Source organism: Bos javanicus, chromosome 22 (assembly GCF_032452875.1).
Source record: "Bos javanicus breed banteng chromosome 22, ARS-OSU_banteng_1.0, whole genome shotgun sequence".
In the NCBI taxonomy this organism is placed as follows: Eukaryota; Metazoa; Chordata; class Mammalia; order Artiodactyla; family Bovidae; genus Bos; species Bos javanicus.
This window is the reverse complement of record NC_083889.1, coordinates 51,365,381-51,382,180: the sequence shown is the minus strand read 5'-3', so window position 1 is coordinate 51,382,180 and position 16,800 is coordinate 51,365,381. Positions and strand designations below refer to the sequence as shown.

The following is a 16,800-nucleotide window of genomic DNA, read 5'->3' as shown; positions in this document are numbered from 1 at the left end:
TAGTCGCTCAGTTGTGTCAGACTTTTTGCGACCCCATGGACTGTAGCCCACCAGGCTCCTCTGTCCACGGGATTCTCCAGGCAAGAATACTGGAGTGGGTTGCCATGCCCTCCTTCAGGGGATTTTCCCAATCCAGGGATTGAACCCGTGTCTCTGATGTCTCCTGCATTGGCAGGTGAGTTCTTTAACACTAGCAGCACTTGGGAAGCCCAAGCCTCAGTATCGTCACCTGTAAAACAGGATGATAATCTCTCAGCAAGGTCTAGCATTCTCCCCATGTAAGAGCCAGAGCACTTCCAGGAAACTGTGTCCTATGCCTGGCCTTGGCAGCCTGCCTGGCTAGGGAACAACATGCACCTCAAGACTGCCCTTGGGACTTGGGGTGAAGAGGCATCTGTTTGTCCCCAGGCAGGCCCTGAAGAGAAGTAAAGAGCCCTGCTTGCCAGTGGGAAGCACTCAGCTGCTCCTACGCAATACCTTTGGGCAAATGGGACCCAAACTGAGTCCCAGGAGCGAGGGGGAGGGGACCCCACTGATGGTGAGCAAGAGTGAGGAAACTTGCAGAAAAACCTCAGCATTGGCTAAGGCGAGAGAAAAACAAGTTAGGCAAGGCCCTGCATCCTGAGGGCCAGCCCAGTGCTGCTGGAGACTGGGCTGTTTGCACAATTCCTACCCGGCTGGCTCCCAAGCAACTGGAGGGCAGTACTGTCAGCTACTCACCGCGGGGTAAGGGGAAGCTGCACCACCCTGGTCCCTCTGATGACCAAGGAGCCAGGAGGCTGAGACAAGCATAGTGCTGGCCAGTGACTACCATTTGGTGGTGTCTCCATGGGGGCAGACTCAAGTCCCTGGAGGGGCTTCCAGAACTGAGTCCTGACCTGTATCTGCTCGCATTGCCTTGGGCTGGGCTGGGGAAGGGAGAGTTCTTTAAATAAAACAAAGCAAAGTGGCATTACGGCCCCATTCGGAGGGGACCGAAAGTCATCTGTCCTACCCCTTCCCATGGCTCGGTGAGGGGCCCTCCCATGACCTCAGGGCTGGGGTTCCGCATCCCCTCTTCACAGCTTCCATCTCCCCAGGGACGTCCCTGGCCTCCTCACACACGTTTGGCGACAGCGTTCCTCCCCATGTCCCCCGGCCACCTACACAGCCATGGTGGGCAGGCAGGAGAGCAGGTCAGGGCACAACAACCAGAGCCATAAGCTACCTATCACCTCTGTTCCTCAAGATAAGATCCCAAGTAAATACTCAAAAAGAAAAAGCAGAGTACAAGTGTGTTCACAAGAGCCCTGCTTGCAACAGCAGAACAGCAGGGACGTCCAAGCAATGGAGAAATTGCAAACCGAGGCCCCCCACCCAGGGAACACACTTGAACCGCGGGTGGGCGGACCAGGAGAGCTGGTGCTTGCTGCTGGAGCTCAGCTCCAGGCCCTCAGGACCTCGATGTTGAGCAAGGAGACAGAACACAGGGCATGTGCGGAAGGAAATCTGAAAATACGCAAGTCAGCTTTTCTCACAAGTTCCTGTAAATTATCTGTAAACGTACTCAAGGCCACTAGCCCAAGGAGCCAGGAGGCTGAGACAAGCGTGGTGCTCCACAGTGACCACCATCTGCTGGTGTCTCCATGGGGGCAGCCTCAAGTCCCCGGAGGGGCTTCCAAAACTGAGTCATGACCTGTATCTGCTCCCACTGCCTTGAGCCGGGCTGGGGAGGGGAGAGTTCTTTAAAACCAAGCAAACTGGCATCACGGTCCTGTTCAGAGGGGACCGAAAGTCATCTGTCCTTCTGTCCAGGCACACATCAGTCGTTTCCTTACCCAGGAAGTCTTGCACACTTTTGGCTAAGAAAAGCTATCAAATACTGCCCTTTTTGCTGTGTTGCCCAAGGCCCATCTCCATGTCCTGCCTCACCTGCCCCCAGAGCTCCTCCAGGTCAATGAGCAGAAAGGGTACAGCTTTTAGGCCTTCTGTGCTTTGGATTTATGAAAAGGAGGCAGAACTGCTAGCAGAGAGTGGGAGGAGGCAGGGACATTCCCCCTGCCAACCAGCCTCTGGTGCCCTGAGGAGCTGGAGTAGACCCCAGGGACAACCCAGGGCACAGCACAGCCTAGTGATGGGTCCCCACATCTTCTTCTCTATAAAGCCCTGTGATGGAGTCAGCTTCCACCCACCCCGACCTCAGGTTCCCACCTGTCCTTGTGGTCCTCCAACCTAGTTAGAAGCCCACCAAGTAGAGGGTAAAATGCTTCATGAATGAGAGCTCGAGACCTAAGATGCTGTCTCCATTCATTCACCGCTTGCTCCCTCCTTGCTCTGAACTCTGGGACCATAGCCTGGGGCCCAAACCGCCATACCATGTGCAGGTCTCGTCTTTGGCCTCGTGGGTGCCACCGCCTCCTCCAGGAAGGCCTCCTGTGCCGGGTCAGCTCACAGTCCCACCCACTGCAACACCCTGAGGCAGTGCCAGGTCACCAGCCCCTGTGCTCAGCCCAGAGCCACATTTCAGTTGCATACCCAGAGCTGGAGAAATACAGGTCTGCCCCAGGGGCCGTGAGACCGGGCAAGTTCCCTCCCATGGGGCCTCAGCTCCTTTGCCACCTGAAAGGGGGTTGGCACGGAGCTGTTCACTGATGCTTCATTCCCTGAGGGTGAGGAATGGAGAAGCAAAGAAAAAAGGGTGGTGACAAGATACTAAAGTAACTGCTAGCACTTATCAAGCACTTATCAAGAGGCTCACAGTGCAAGGCTGTTGACTGTCTCAGTCCCAGAGATAAGGAAGCCCAAGGTCACCAGCTGAGCCACGACACAATCTGAGTGCTCTTGCCTCCAAAGTCCACCTTCTCACTCCTTTCCCTTTATGTAACAGCAGAGGGCACCCACCAACTCAGGGCAACACAGCCCTAACACAGACTGATTCGAAGCACAAGAGAAAGGGGCCTTGGCCCTCCACACCTCCACAGAAGTCTGGAAGCAGGGTTGGCTAGGGTGAAGCCATGGTCCCTTAGGACTGAATAGTGACTGGAAAGCCACGGCCCCAGAGCTAAAGGCAGGATCACAGTTTCGGCACCCCACCAGGACCAACATCAAAATCAGAGCCAGGACCCACCAGGATGTCTGATCAAAGCCCCAGCCATGGCCACCCCTAACAGAACCAATAATGTACTAAGAGATATACACACTCCTCCTCCAGGTGGTGTCACATCCTGGTCAAGGCCAAGGGCCCCAGGCCAGCCTGAAAGCAAAACAGACACCAAGCACTCTCTCTTCTCCTGTCATTCCCAAGCAGAGGTCAGGAGGCAGGCAGAGCCCAGCATGTAACACCATCTCCCTACCTCCATTTCCCAATAGGTATCAGGACCTAGACTAGATGTTCTCTGAGGACCCTGCCAACTTGCAAATTCATTACAATGTTTCAGCAACTCCTAAATCTTTGTTTTTCCTGGTAATAAAGAAAGAAGTTGCAGACTCATTTAAGGACAAGCAGGCAATCAATGAAATGGAATAAACACCTAAGACCCTGGGGAACGTGAGCCCCTTAACAATTCTATGATTTTCCAGCATATCTTCTAGATGTTTCCACCCTCCAGTTTTACCACTCACCCACAACCCCACCTGGACGCTTGCACACCCACAGACACAAAGACAGGCCCATATAACATAGTGGTCTCACTGTCTCTCTCCTGAACACATCTGCACTTTCCTGAAATTGCTCCAAAAACTCGTTTTCAGGCCCAGAGATGGGCTTTCCTCCCACCCTGGCGTCTTTGAAAGTTCTAGGCTCAGAGAGACCAAGAGATTCTCCGAGGGCCAACACAGCGGCAGATCCCAGTCTGACCATTCGGCCCACGCTCTCTGGCCAAGAGAGAGCAAGACCGAGCCTCCAAGTCCTCCCCCCCGGCCTGAGACGTGGGGACAGAGTGGTGGGCCAAGGGTCCCGCGCCCTTCCCTAGGTGATGGCGGCCAGACGCAGTTCCGCTGAGTCGAGACGCCACACACCTGTACCCGCCTCCTGCTCTGCTACACCTGTCCGAGGCCTCACACCTGTTCCTGCTTCCCTGCCACCGGCCGCGGCAGCCTCACCTGTCTCCGGTTCGCATCTGTGCATGTGAGATCAATACCCATCCCCGTGCACTGCCTTCCCCCCTTCCCCGCGGACCCCGCCTCACCACCGCGCTGGCAGGCGTGCAGAGCGGGCCGTCCATTGCTGTACGGCATCCAGATTTTCTTCAGGGGGTTCTGGGTCAGTTCCCGTGGGGACGCCATCCTGGGGCTTGGATGAGTCCGACTGCGCTGCTGCCAACCCAGCAGCCTGGCCACCTCGGGCCACTCGAGGCCCCGCCCCTCAGCCCCGCCCCTCCCAGAGCCGCGTTGACGCCGGTCCCATTCCCCGCAGGCCCCGCCCCAGGTCGAGTAGGCTCCACCCCAACAGAGGTGCCTGGCGTCCGACCACGCATGCCCAGCTCGCCCGAGAGCCCGTTTGGGACTAAGCGGGCCCGCCCTACGTGCCAGGATGGAGGACGCGCATGCCCAGCTCCCCACAGGTTCCGGGCTCAGATGGTACAGGCCCCGCCCTGGATGCCCGAGCCCCGCACACCCGACGCTGATCTGCATACGCCTCACACACCGTCACGCCCTGGGCTCCCCAGCGTGCCCCTAGGACACGCGGTTCCCGTTCTGCGTGACCTCAGGACCCTCAGAAGGGGTTTGCATGGGTTGGGGCAGGTCTCCGTGACCCCCAGAACTTGGTCAGGAACAACCTGAAGGCCCCTGCGTGACTGGTCACCTGCCCACTGGCACAGTTGTCAACTCTCCTGCTGGCCTTGCACCCCGACCCTCCGAGTCCTGGGACTCTCCACTGCACACAGGAACAACCTGCTCAATCACGTTGAAAAAGCCCATTATCTCATGGACAGGGACACAGAACAAATCTCAAAACTGACCGTGTTTCCCTCTTTGCTTTAGCTGCTGGGGAGCTCGGGGTAAACCCCAGCCCACCTGGAGCAGGTGAGTAGGACCAAGCTCCCAGGGGACTCATCCAACTCTGACAATATCTTCCTTTTCCTTCCAGGACTTCATTTTTACCAACTAAATTTTACGTCATTAAGTTTACACACTTGTTTTTTTTTTTTACACACTTGTTCTTTAATGAGCCTCTGCCTCTTCATCAGGAAAACAGACTATGTACTGTCATCAAGGACAAGATTCTGGTATGGATTAAATGTGTCCATGTCTGAGAAATCCGTTCTAAAGCCCAGTAATGCTATCATTTATTGTGTTATGCATCTCCCTCCTGTCTCTAAATATGCAGTGGAGGCAAGAGGCAGGGGAGAGACCCAGAGGTTCAGGAACACACCTGGCTCCTTCTCTCCAGTCCTGAGTCCTCTGTCTCCTCAGCCCAGCCTCTTGAGCTTTGTACACTTTCTGCCAAGGCCTTAGCTGACACGGCTCCAGTCTGGGTCACACTGCCCTCTAGCGATGTCCTCCACTACATCCCCTGGTAGGACCACTGCATCCCCAAGGCCTCTCAACCGAACCTGTGCCCGGCTGGGACTCAGGGGCTGGGGCATGGGGCAAAGGCTCCACCCAGTGCGCCACAGGGGCAGCGTGGCTTCCTCTGCCCAACTTGCCACACTCCTGCCTTGAGTCAGTCCTCCAAGTCCCAGCCCAGCCCTTCAGAGCCTGGCAAGGACCTTTGAGATGACTGATGCAGATGTCTTGCTCATTTCACAGGGAGGGAAGGTTAAGGAGGTCCACGTGCTAGAAGCCCACACAGACCTTCCCTGGAAGCAGCTCAAGCTGCCTCCCCAGGGAAGTCCCTACCTCAGACCGACTCAACCACTTCCGCTCTTTTTCAGCCTCCCTCTTCAGTGTCTACCGGCCACCTCCCTCCCTGCCTCATGCCCAGCAGCTGGCACACCCACGGGCAGGTCCTGATGAGCGGCATGCCCCTGGTGACCTCCTACCCACTTCCTACTTCTCCAAAGCCACTCATGCTGTTCCTGACACAGCCCTCCTGTTTGTCTCCTGGCCACTACAAAGGCCATTCTGGGGCCACGCTAGCCTCAGAGACCTTGTCACCACACACCCACACCCTGTCCAACCCCCAGCACTCATTGCAGAGTCTCCCTCCTCTAACATCCACAGACATCCTGCACCTTCTCAGACCTGCCATTCTCCTCCCTGGCCCTCTTGGAGTGTTAGTCAAAGGTTGGGGATCAGGGACAGCCAGGGTCGGGCAGGAGGCCAGGACCAGGTCTGGGAAGCTAACTCCATGTCCAGAAGTCTGAGTCCAGCTTCCCAGGGAAGCAGTGACTCTGTACCTCCCACTCTTGCCCAAACAGTCTGACTCTGGGTTGACTCAGACACTCCCTCCCAAGTCCCCATACCCAGGGTGGGGCCACATGTCAACAGCAGGAGGAGCCTGGAGCCCCTCCCCACAGCCAGGGTCAACATCTGCTTTGAGGATATTCCCCATCTCCCCTGCTGTGGCTCCACCTCTCACATAGGAAACTGAGGAAGGGGAGAAGGGCCCAGAGTCACAGAGTTGCCTGCCCACCATGCAGGATGGACTCAGCTCAACTGCCAGCCGTCGCGAACCTCACCTCCCACACGCGGTGTACTATACCCACACATCCCACCTCCATACCTGCACTCTTGCACATTCCCTGCGCTGAAATGCTCTACTGGCTTTCCGCTCCCTCAGCATCAGCAGGTGTCCAATAGAATAACTGGCCCCTGTGGCTTGCCCTCCTTGGGGCCATTCCAGAGTGAGCCAGCTCTCCTGGCCCACGGGTGGGAGGCGTGCTGGGATGTTGTGTATGAACACATCCTGCTCAGCCTCCCCCCTGCCCCGCCTGTGACCCTGCCTGGCTTGTGCCGGAGGGCTCCTGTGGTGTCCTGTGCACTGACCACTGGACCTCCTCCCAGTGTCCCAGGCTCCAAGCTGCAGGATGTCCTCAAACTCTTCCCAGTCCCCATATCCGCTGGGCAGTCCTGGCCCAACCACCATGCCACCCTTTGCAGCAGAAAGGCCAGGGACCTCAGCGCATCCCACACAGACCCACACACCAGTCCGCAAACGTATGGTGCGCACACAGTCATGCGTGCACACGCACTACCGAGCCCCGTGCCCAAGCCCGCGGCCTGCCTCCCACTTTATTCCCTCCTCCTCTCCTCTCTGTGACCACTGGGAGGTTGGGGAGTTCCCAGGAGTCCCAGTGGCTCTGGCCATTTCTAGCCAAGGATCATCCCGTGTCTACCTGGGAGCCGAGCTCACACAAGGTGTGAGGTTCCAACTCGGGAGCGGAGAGTCATGTGACCGAGCAGCCCTGGTCTGCACTTGCTGATTCCTGCCTGGCACAGGGCACACAGTAGGTGCTCAGAGTGCCTCAGGACCAGCCAGGGCACCCAGTCCGAGGTGCTCAGAGGTTCGTGATTGGGACAGAGCACACAGTAGGCGCTTAGAGCAGCTCAGGACCCACACAAGCCACACTGTAGTTGCCCTGGAAATGCTGGTTTAAGGGCTAAAGTCACATCGTATGAAAAGCTTCCCAAATGAGCCTCTGAACCTTCCCAAGCTGGTATGACCCCTGAGGGGGGACCTGGACAAGTATGACCCCTTGGAGGCCAGCAAAGGGCAGAGCGGGAGGCCCTGGGGCAGCTCCAGCGGGTTGTCCCTCCCCCTGGGCTGGAGGAAGCAGCTATTTATAGTTCCCCCCTTGGCCCAGCTCCCTCTCCCCGGTGAGGCGCCAGTGCCCACCCCCTCCCTGCCATTGACAGACCGATGCCCCCTCAAAGCACCCCTAATCCCGGAGAGACCCCCAAAGCTCTCACACCCCCGTCTAACACCACCTCTACTTCGCCCAGGTCTTTTCTCAGTCCGCCCACCCTCTCCACCCTGCCCGGCGCCTACCCCGTCTGCTGCTCCCTGACCCGGGTTCCGTCGGGGAGCTGCCTCCTTCCATACCTCTGTTCATCCTGCTCCCGAACTGGCCCGGGCCACCGCCCCCTGCGGCCGGGATTGGGGCGGCCACGCCCTCTAGGCTCCGGAGAGCACCGCCCCCCCATGGCTCCGCCTCTCCGCCCCGCCTTGGGCCCGCCCCCCAGGGCTGCTGACAACTGTGAGATCTTGGTCAGTGCCACCCCCCACCCCCGCCCCCGGCACCCCCGGCGGCCACACTTCCGACAGTGCTAACTATCTCTCCAGCAAGGACCCAGTGTCTGCCCTCGTCTCCAGCCCGAGTTGTCTACACTACCCACAGTTCCTGCCCCATCTGCTGGCAAGCCTGGCCACACACTCCAGAAGGCTGAGTCTCATCTCCAAACCCGCCATGGAGATGGGGTTGGGAGATTAGGCCAAACCTGCAGCCTTCCACACCGAGGACAGGTCAGTGAAATCGGGGCGGGAGAAGGGGGTTAGAGGAGCGGCTCTGACTCCGCCCTCCTGTGTGTCACTGCCTGAGGGCACATGACTGTGTGATTCTTGTCTAGCCCATTCTCCAGTCACTGTTTATTAAGGGATTTCTTTGCGGGCGGGAACCTTCATGTAGGTTATTACATCACTCAGTGCTCACAAGAAACGTAGTGGCATCACTCGGCTTTACAGAGGAGAAAAAAGAAAACAGAGGCTTGGAAAACTGAGGCTCAGGACTGTTCAATGAAGGAGGGGCCAGAGCCCCTGTCAGCCTGCGCTCCCTTCCCCCCTGAGCCATGTGTGTGCAAGGGCAGAGCCAGGGGTGTGGGTAAGACAGCACCTGGGTGTGTGCTGAGCATGCTTCATGCAGATCTGGGGGACAGGCTCCCATTCTTCTCAGCCCCCTCACAGGCCCACACCTTGTTCACACGCACAAACAGCTGTCAGATACACAGAGATGCAGCCACCCATGCGTATAAACTCCTGAAAGATGATGCTGTGAAAGTGCTGCACTCAATATGCCAGCAAATTTGGAAAACTCAGCAGTGGCCACAGGACTGGAAAAGGTCAGTTTTCATTCCAATTCCAAAGAAAGGCAATGCCAAAGAATGCTCAAACTACCGCACAGTTGCACTCATCTCACACGCTAGTAAAGTAATGCTCAAAATTCTCCAAGCCAGGCTTCAGCAATATGTGAACCGTGAACTTCCTGATGTTCAAGCTGGTTTTAGAAAAGGCAGAGGAACCAGAGATCAAATTGCCAACATCTGCTGGATCACGGAAAAAGCAAGAGAGTTCCAGAAAAACATCTATTTCTGCTTTATTGACTCTGCCAAAGCCTTTGACTGTGTGGATCACAATAAACTGTGGAAAATTCTTCAAGAGATGGGAATACCAGACCACCTGACCTGCCTCTTGAGAAATTTGTATGCAGGTCAGGAAGCAACAGCTAGAACTGGACATGGAACAACAGACTGGTTCCAAATAGGAAAAGGAGTACGTCAAGGCTGTATATTGTCACCCTGCTTATTTAACTTATATGCAGAGTACATCATGAGAAATGCTGGGCTGGAAGAAACACAAGCTAGAATCAAGATTGCCGGGAGAAATATCAATAACCTCAGATATACAGATGACACCACCCTTATGGCAGAAAGTGAAGAGGAACTAAAAAGCCTTTTGATGAAAGTGAAAGTGGAGAGTGAAAAAGTTGGCTTAAAGCTCAACAGTCAGAAAACGAAGATCATGGCATCCGGTCCCATCATTTCATGGGAAGTAGATGGGGAAACAGTGGAAACAGTGTCAGACTTTATTTTTTTAGGCTCCAAAATAACTGCGGATGGTGACTGCAGCCATGAAATTAAAAGACACTTACTCCTTGGAAGGAAAGTTATGACCAACCTAGATAGCATATTCAAAAGCAGGGACATTACTTTGCCAACAAAGGTTTGTCTAGTCAAGGCTATGGTTTTTCCTGTGGTCATGTATGGATGAGAGAGTTGGACTGTGAAGAAGGCTGAGCGCCGAAGAATTGATGCTTTTGAACTGTGGTGTTGGAGAAGACTCTTGAGAGTCCCTTGGACTGCAAGGAGATCCAACCAGTCCATTCTGAAAGAGATCAGCCCTGGGATTTCTTTGGAAGGAATGATGCTAAAGTTGAAACTCCAGTACTTTGGCCACCTCATGCGAAGAGTTGACTCATTGGAAAAGACTCTGATGCTGGGAGGGATTGGGGGCAGGAGGAGAAGTGGACGACAGAGGATGAGATGGCTGGATGGCATCACTGACTCGATGGACATGAGTCTGAGTGAACTCCGGGAGTTGGTGATGGACAGGGAGGCCTGGCGTGCTGCGATTCATGGGGTCGCAAAGAGTCGGACACGACTGAGCGACTGATCTGATCTGATCTGATGCGTATAAACACCTCCTCCCCCAACACACACACAAGACAAGGCTGCCACAGCCACAGACCTCGCACGTACGAGGGTCCATCTATGCCTGGAGATGCCCCCATCTGTCTGGGGTGGGTGCTGCCTGGGAACCCCCGCCAGCACCTGTCTGTGTGGTGACCTGTGGGGGCAGGGCAGACCTCTGTGTCTGGCCTTAGATGGGCGGTTCTCTCCGATGCAGCTGTGGTATCCTGTGTTGAGGTTCCTGTAAGTGGCATTACGGAGCCCCTGTATGATGGTGTCCGGAAGCTCTTGACTGTGGGGCCTATCCATGACCAGACTCCATGTGGCAGTGACCATCCATGGTAGTGTCCAAGCTCTCCAGACATATACGGTAAGTCTGGGGGGCTCCTAGGAATGGCTAGAGTCCATTGGCAACCTGGCATGGCCACGTGCATGCTGTCCACATACACTGTGACTCCGTGAGGCACTTTGATATGACAGTGACTCCATGTGGCGGAGTCCAGATGCGCCATGTCCAGATGCGCCATGTCCAGATGTAGGTTCAGCTCCGCCGCTGCCCTGCCAGTCTCCTCCATCCAGGGTGGCTCCATCCTTTTGACAGCCTCCCTCAGGCTCAGCGGCGGCCGACCTGGGCCAGGATGCGGGCATTGGCAGCAGCCTGCTCCCTCACAGCCCTGGCCCGGGCCTGCTCCAGTAAGATCTGCAGGAGGCCAAGGGGGACGTCCAGCGAGAGGGTGATGCGGGGGCCAGGGTGGGGGTCAGGGCTGGGGCGACCCCAAGCAGCGGAGGGTGCCGTGGTGCTGCCTGAGGGGCTCTCCGAGGTCACGGGGCAGGCAGTGGCCTGGGGAAAGTTCTGAGGGAGGAGCTGGAAGCCTGGGGTGGGGGTTGCTGGGACAAGCAGGGTCCTGCCCAATGTCAGGACCATCAGCGTGAGCAGAGCCCACCTGGTCATCGTGTAGTCAGGCTGCAAGGAGAAAACAGGTTCAAGGCAGGGGCTCTGGTTAGCTGTGGCCCACGGACAGAGGCAGATGGCAGAAAGCAGATGGGGAAAGCAGAGAAAGAGAGAGCAGCCAGGCCAGGGGCAGAGGGACGGAAGCAGAGATGAAGGGACAAGGAGAGAGCCAGAGTGACACAGAGAAAACTGAGACAGAGCCAGGCAGAGAAGGGGTCAGAGGGATGGAAAGAGTGAGAAAGAGAATGGGACAGAGATGGACAAAGAGATGGAGTGACCCAGAGACAGAAAGCCACAGGTATATCTGGATATGGATGTATTTGAGAGAGACAGAGAGATGGCGGGGGGGTGGGGGTGGGGAGGAAGAACAAGAACAAGAAAGGGCAGGGAGAGGGAGAAAGAGATGGAGATGTATCAGAGGGGGATGGAGCAAAATAGAGGGAGAACGGAAGAAAAAGAGACAGTGTGATGGAAATACGGATGCAAAGAGAGACACAGAGTGACCCAAGGGGAGCCTGAGGTTTGCGCGAGAAAGCATGTTGCAGATCCAGGGCACAGAAAGGCAGGCAGGAATGGGGGTCCTTGAGACAAGGAAGCAATCAGAGGTCCCAGGGCACCTCAGACCCGAGACCTCCACTGACCCAAACCCCAGATCCACTCTACCCCAACGGTCCTGTCCATCCCCCGATCCCAGGCTCACCAGCAGCAGCCTCCTCTGGGGTGAGCTGTGCCAGGCAGTGCTCCTCTGCACCGGTCTACTCCTCCACCCGCTTCGGGGCCCATTTATCTGGCTTGAGGCCACCCCCCACCCATGATTCATCCTCTCCTGGGGGGCAGTGAAGGCATACGCTCAGCCCCTACCCTGTCTTCTTTCTGGGGACAAGTTGGGGGCTGAGGGTCACAGGACAGTGACAGGCTGGACAGAGGGACTCTGTACCTACTCGGATAGCATGGCCCTCCCAGGGAAAACCTGCCCCCCTGACACCCACACCCCCCGCAAACAATCACAACAGGGGCCTTTTAAAACAGCAGCTTTAATGACCCCCCAGAATCAGCACCATGTCATCACTAGCGTGGGGCAAGGGGCAGGTTGGATTCAGTCACTTCCGCTCACTGCCCAAAGCCTCCCCAACACTGAGTCATCAGCCAGGGAGGCAGCAGCCACAATGGGGGTCTGTCCACTGAGGGGAAGGCGAGACCCGTGGAACAAGTCACTGAAATAACGGACACGCTCACGCACGCTCACGTGCAGACAGGCCTCTAGCACCAAGGGGGAGGGACGGCAGGGTCCAGCTGAGACACCGACTCCTCCAGGGGATGCTGGACTGGACCTCAGCTCCGGGCAGCACCTGGGCAGGGCAGGCGGGGTTCAGCCATCTAACGCAAGGGCCACAGAGGATGGGGGAGCCGGGGGCACAGTGGGTGTGGGGGCTCTGCCCACAGAAAGGGGTCCTTACTCAGGTCTTTAAGGGAGGGAGCACTGAGGAGTACCGTACTGGGGACTCCACCCAGAGCCAGGCTTCTCTATCAGCTCTTTGGTCTGAGGCGGGGTCTGTCCCAGGTCCCCCAGTCTGGGGAGGGGGGGCAGCTTCTGACCCCGGATCCTGACTCAGGACATAATCTGGGCAGGCCCCTACTGGAATGGAGGTACGCTCGTACCTGTCCCTTGACTGTGGGCCGCCTGGGGCAGGCAGCGGTGCTCACAGGCCTCCCGGGTCCCAAAACGGTTGGCATTCCCTCCGCAGCCACCGTAGACGAAGGGGTGACAGGCCTTCGTGCCCCCCGCCCCAGCCCGATGATACCAGCGCAGGGTGTAGGCACTGCAGGAACCCTCGTCCAGTGGAAGCGAGCAGGGGTCTGGGGGTAACGGGGCGGGGCAGAGAGGTCAGCCGGGACGGGCTCGGCCTGCCCTTCCCCATGCCCCTGTGGGCCCAGCCCCCTTCCTCACCAACGTCATCCCAAGGAGCCGCGGGGTCCTGGTATTCCTCCATGGAATACTCAGAGTATTCATACTCATCGTCCTCGGGGGGCACCTGGCCTGCACGCACAGTAAGGGGGTGCTGTGAGCAGGGCCACTGCGGGGCCCGGTTCGTGCGGCCCAACCCTGGCCTCCCACGCGTGTTCCCTGCATGTGCTCCCTGTACACACGGCGTGGGCCGTGCATGCACGAGCGGCCCTATGTGTGTGTGCTCCCGCCCCACACGCCCCCCAGGCTGCAGCCATCCTCACCGTCCTCCTCTGCGTGGGACACGCGGAGCACGGGCACGGGGTGGAGCTGCGGGCCAGCGGTGTCTGCTGCGTAACTCGGGAGAGGCCCTGGAGCCAAGAGCAGGGGCCCGGGGCCCGGGGGTCAGCCTGGTGGCCGCCCTCACCAAGCCCCTGCTGAGACGACCCAGGCAATGGGCACAGCAGGGCCTGGCACGAGGCAAGCTCCGGGAGCAGAAAATACCAGAAAACTACTCACGTGATCCAGATGCGATATACTGGCCCTGACAGGCTGGAGAGGGCAGAGAAGGGGCCAGGGAGAGAGACAATAACAGAGAACAGGAGACAGAGGCGGAAAGAGGCAGGGAGAGAGGCTCACGGGGGGCAGAGACATACGGAGGGGACGGAGAGAGTGACAGACGGCGGGGGAGAGGAAGGGAAGCAGACACAAGGAGAGAAAGAGACCAAGGGGGAGAAGTGGACCAAGGGCAAGAGAGAAGAGGGGAACAGGCCAGCCAAAGGTGAGAGAGAAGGAGAGAGGCAAAGGGTCAGGAGCCGGCAGGAATGGAGAAGGACAGGGAGAAGGCAGAGGAGGAAGGAGATGAGCTTCACTCTGATGCCCCTCAGGGCCGTCAGAGCCCCCACCCTGTACCCCGGCGCCATATCTGGCTTGAGGAGCCGGCTCTGCTCACACCTCCTCCCCTCCACACACGGCCATCCTGGGCACAGAAGCACGTGTGTGCCCACCTCTGCCCGCGTCTCCACTTAGGGGAGTCCTGTAAGCATGTCTGTCCTGAAACACCCATACTTTGTGTATCCATCTGTCTCCACCCACCTCCCTGACTGCTTGCCCCCTGGACATTCTGGGGGTGCTGCCTGCCTCTGTCTAGGGGTGCGGGGATGCAGTGGGGATGGGACCCAGGAGACTCCGGGCTGGACCCCACTCACCGCAATGTTGACTCATCTCCTGACGCACAAGGCCCCGAATGTCATCCTCCTAGGAGCCCAAGACCACAAGGGTCATGAAGGAACCCATGGGTCACGGAAGGACAAAGGGTACATGATGCAGGGATCGCGGAGGAACAATGCAGAGTCAGGGCCCAGGGTCCAAGGGGTCGGGAGAAGGAGGCAGGGCACCACCCCGCCCCCCTGCCCCACACACACTCACCGTCAGCGCAGCTTCTCCCTTCTCACCACGGGGCCCCGCGGGGCCTGGTCGCCCCTGTGGGCGATACACAGGGCTGGGCTGTGACCTCTGACCTCATGGACCCCCCCAGCCTTTGACCCCAGGCCCAGGAATTCCCACTCACCTGCTCCCCTCTCTCTCCAGGGGTTCCAGGGGCCCCAGGGGCACCCACCACGCTCTCTCCAGGGGGACCTCGCTCACCCTGTCAGACACATGGACTGAGTGAGCAGGGTCAGAGGCAGTGGGGATCAGAAGTAGGACAATTTGGGACCGTAGTTTCAGAGGTTGGGGCAAGGATATTGGGGGAATGGATTGTAGAGTCAGAGGTCAGGGAGGTTGCGGAAGGGTCAGTGAGGTTCAGGGGTCAGGAGTCGGGGCCTCTCACCTTCTGACCCTGAAGTCCTTCAGGGCCTTTGGGACCAATGCTGCCAGGTGGCCCGGGAGGACCACTAGAGCCATCACTGCCCCTGGGACCTGGGAAGCCCCCCACTCCTGGGGGTCCCTGGGGAGGGCGAGATCAGGGTCAGTGATGAGAGCTTCCAGAGACCCCAGGCCCCTCAGTTCGCCATGACCTCAGCCTCCACTTACCCGCTCCCCTTTCTCGCCCTGGTCACCCTTGGGTCCTGGCTGCCCATCGAAACCTCGGTCACCCTGGGAACAGAAAGAGGCACGAGAGTCCCTTTGCCTCAGCCTCCCCAATTCAGCCCCCATGAGCCCGCAGGCCCCATGGCCACCACCTCGAGTTCCTGTGGCCTACCAGCCAGAGACCCTGAGTCCACCATGATTCCCAGGACCCCACTCCACTGTGATGCCCCCTACCCTGGCCCCACCCATTTCCCCTTCACAGATGCTCCAACCTCCCCCTGACCTCGACCACCCTAACCCTCAGCCCTGAGGCATGTACTGCGCTGCCTCCTACCCCACAATCCCCACTGTGACCCCAACCCACCCTGAAACCTCAGGACCAACCCCACTCCACCCCACAGTATCCCAACCTTCCTTGACCCAAAACCTTCACGACCTTATCTTGCTGTCCCTGCCCAATCCTGAACCCCACTGTCCACTGTGGAGGGACCCCCTTACCTTGGGACCGATCAGGCCCTCCTTCCCAGGGGCCCCTGCCTGGCCTGGAACACCCGGCTCCCCCTGGAGGAGAGAAGACATTAGCCAATTCCTGGCCCACCCATCCGCTCCTCACTCTAGGGGTGCCCCACACTCACCAGCTCTCCTCTGCGTCCTGCCAGCCCTGGGCGGCCCGGGGGGCCGGCTTCTCCCTGCAGCGATCAGGTGGAAGGGTCAGCCTTAGGCCCCAGGCCCCGTAGACCCCACGTCCCCCATATCCCTCATCACCCCTGTACCTTATCTCCCTTCTCTCCATCGAGGCCACAGGCTCCCTTAATTCCCCGTTCACCCTGAAAGAAAAAAGAAGTAAGAAAGTGACCTCCTACATACCTCACCTATGACCCCTGACCCTGAAACCCCTCTCCAAACTGCCCTTAGGTACTCCAACCTCTGACCTTCCCACCTCTGACCTAACACCTCACGTTCAACCCTAGATACCACAGCATCTGACCCCAGATACCTGACCTCTGACCCTGGATACTTCACCCTCCAACATCAGGTCCTGATTATGGGGAAAAAAAGCCAGCCCCCTTCCCACCTTGAGGCCCCGGGGACCCATGAAGCCAACATCTCCTTTGTCTCCTCGGACACCAGGGACTCCGTCTTTTCCTGGGGATCCCTGTGGGAAAGGTGTTAATGAGGTCAGTGAGGGCTCAAAAGGAATCACTCTGGCTGTAACGGACAGGGAACACCACAGGGTAAGAATTGTCATGGGGGCCAGAGCCACTGGAAGGGCAGGGTTTTCCGTGGCGACATGTGAGCCACCACAGGGGAGACTGTGAAGGTACGGTCCCTGGACAACAGGAGAGTGCTGGTTCACTATAAGGTCAAAGGTCACCACACAGGGCTGGGGTCCCTGGTGGGGTGGCAGGGGCACCTTACCGGTTCGCCGGGGATCCCTGCGGCACCAGGCTCGCCCTGTGGGGAACGCAGGTGGGAGAGGGCAGCCCTTCAGTGCCACTGTCCCCCGTGCTGGCCCATCTGCCACCCTCGGCGACTGCAGCCAGGG

At 58.1% G+C, this 16,800-nt stretch overlaps 3 protein-coding genes across 5 annotated transcripts in view; all 3 read right to left on the bottom strand.

Annotated features, from left to right (window-relative positions):
- Positions 1-8,030, bottom strand: part of PFKFB4 (6-phosphofructo-2-kinase/fructose-2,6-biphosphatase 4) — a 41,375-nt gene extending 33,345 nt beyond the window's left edge. Inside the window, exon 1 of one of the 3 annotated variants that reach the window (XM_061396925.1) lies at positions 7,967-8,030. In XM_061396925.1, the coding sequence (XP_061252909.1) occupies positions 7,967-7,976 (10 nt within the window). In that variant the 5' untranslated portion in view covers positions 7,977-8,030. Of the gene's footprint in view, positions 1-4,166; positions 4,347-7,912 lie in introns of those variants that run through there. The other 2 variants (XM_061396924.1, XM_061396923.1) reach the window with 2 other exon arrangements.
- A 2,665-nt stretch (positions 8,031-10,695) lies between these two features.
- On the bottom strand, positions 10,696-12,206 carry UCN2 (urocortin 2). Its single transcript, XM_061396947.1, has one exon. The coding sequence runs from the start codon at positions 11,276-11,278 to the stop codon at positions 10,940-10,942; it is 339 nt and encodes a 112-aa protein (XP_061252931.1). The 5' UTR covers positions 11,279-12,206; the 3' UTR covers positions 10,696-10,939.
- An 87-nt stretch (positions 12,207-12,293) lies between these two features.
- COL7A1 (collagen type VII alpha 1 chain) overlaps positions 12,294-16,800 on the bottom strand; it is a 30,850-nt gene continuing 26,343 nt past the window's right edge. Inside the window, exons 104-118 of the mRNA XM_061396948.1 lie at positions 16,674-16,709; positions 16,330-16,410; positions 16,028-16,081; positions 15,890-15,943; positions 15,753-15,815; positions 15,258-15,320; positions 15,055-15,171; positions 14,794-14,871; positions 14,652-14,705; positions 14,432-14,480; positions 13,743-13,775; positions 13,508-13,594; positions 13,227-13,316; positions 12,938-13,135; positions 12,294-12,627 (exon numbers count right to left, since the gene is read on the bottom strand). Of these exons, the coding sequence (XP_061252932.1) occupies positions 12,611-12,627; positions 12,938-13,135; positions 13,227-13,316; positions 13,508-13,594; positions 13,743-13,775; positions 14,432-14,480; positions 14,652-14,705; positions 14,794-14,871; positions 15,055-15,171; positions 15,258-15,320; positions 15,753-15,815; positions 15,890-15,943; positions 16,028-16,081; positions 16,330-16,410; positions 16,674-16,709 (1,074 nt within the window). The 3' untranslated portion in view covers positions 12,294-12,610. The remainder of the gene's footprint in view (positions 12,628-12,937; positions 13,136-13,226; positions 13,317-13,507; positions 13,595-13,742; positions 13,776-14,431; positions 14,481-14,651; positions 14,706-14,793; positions 14,872-15,054; positions 15,172-15,257; positions 15,321-15,752; positions 15,816-15,889; positions 15,944-16,027; positions 16,082-16,329; positions 16,411-16,673; positions 16,710-16,800) is intronic.

Coding starts and splice junctions, on each gene's coding strand:
- UCN2 (XM_061396947.1), bottom strand. CDS start 11,278: ATGACCAGGTGGGCTCTGCTCACGCTGATGGTCCTGACATTGGGCAGG.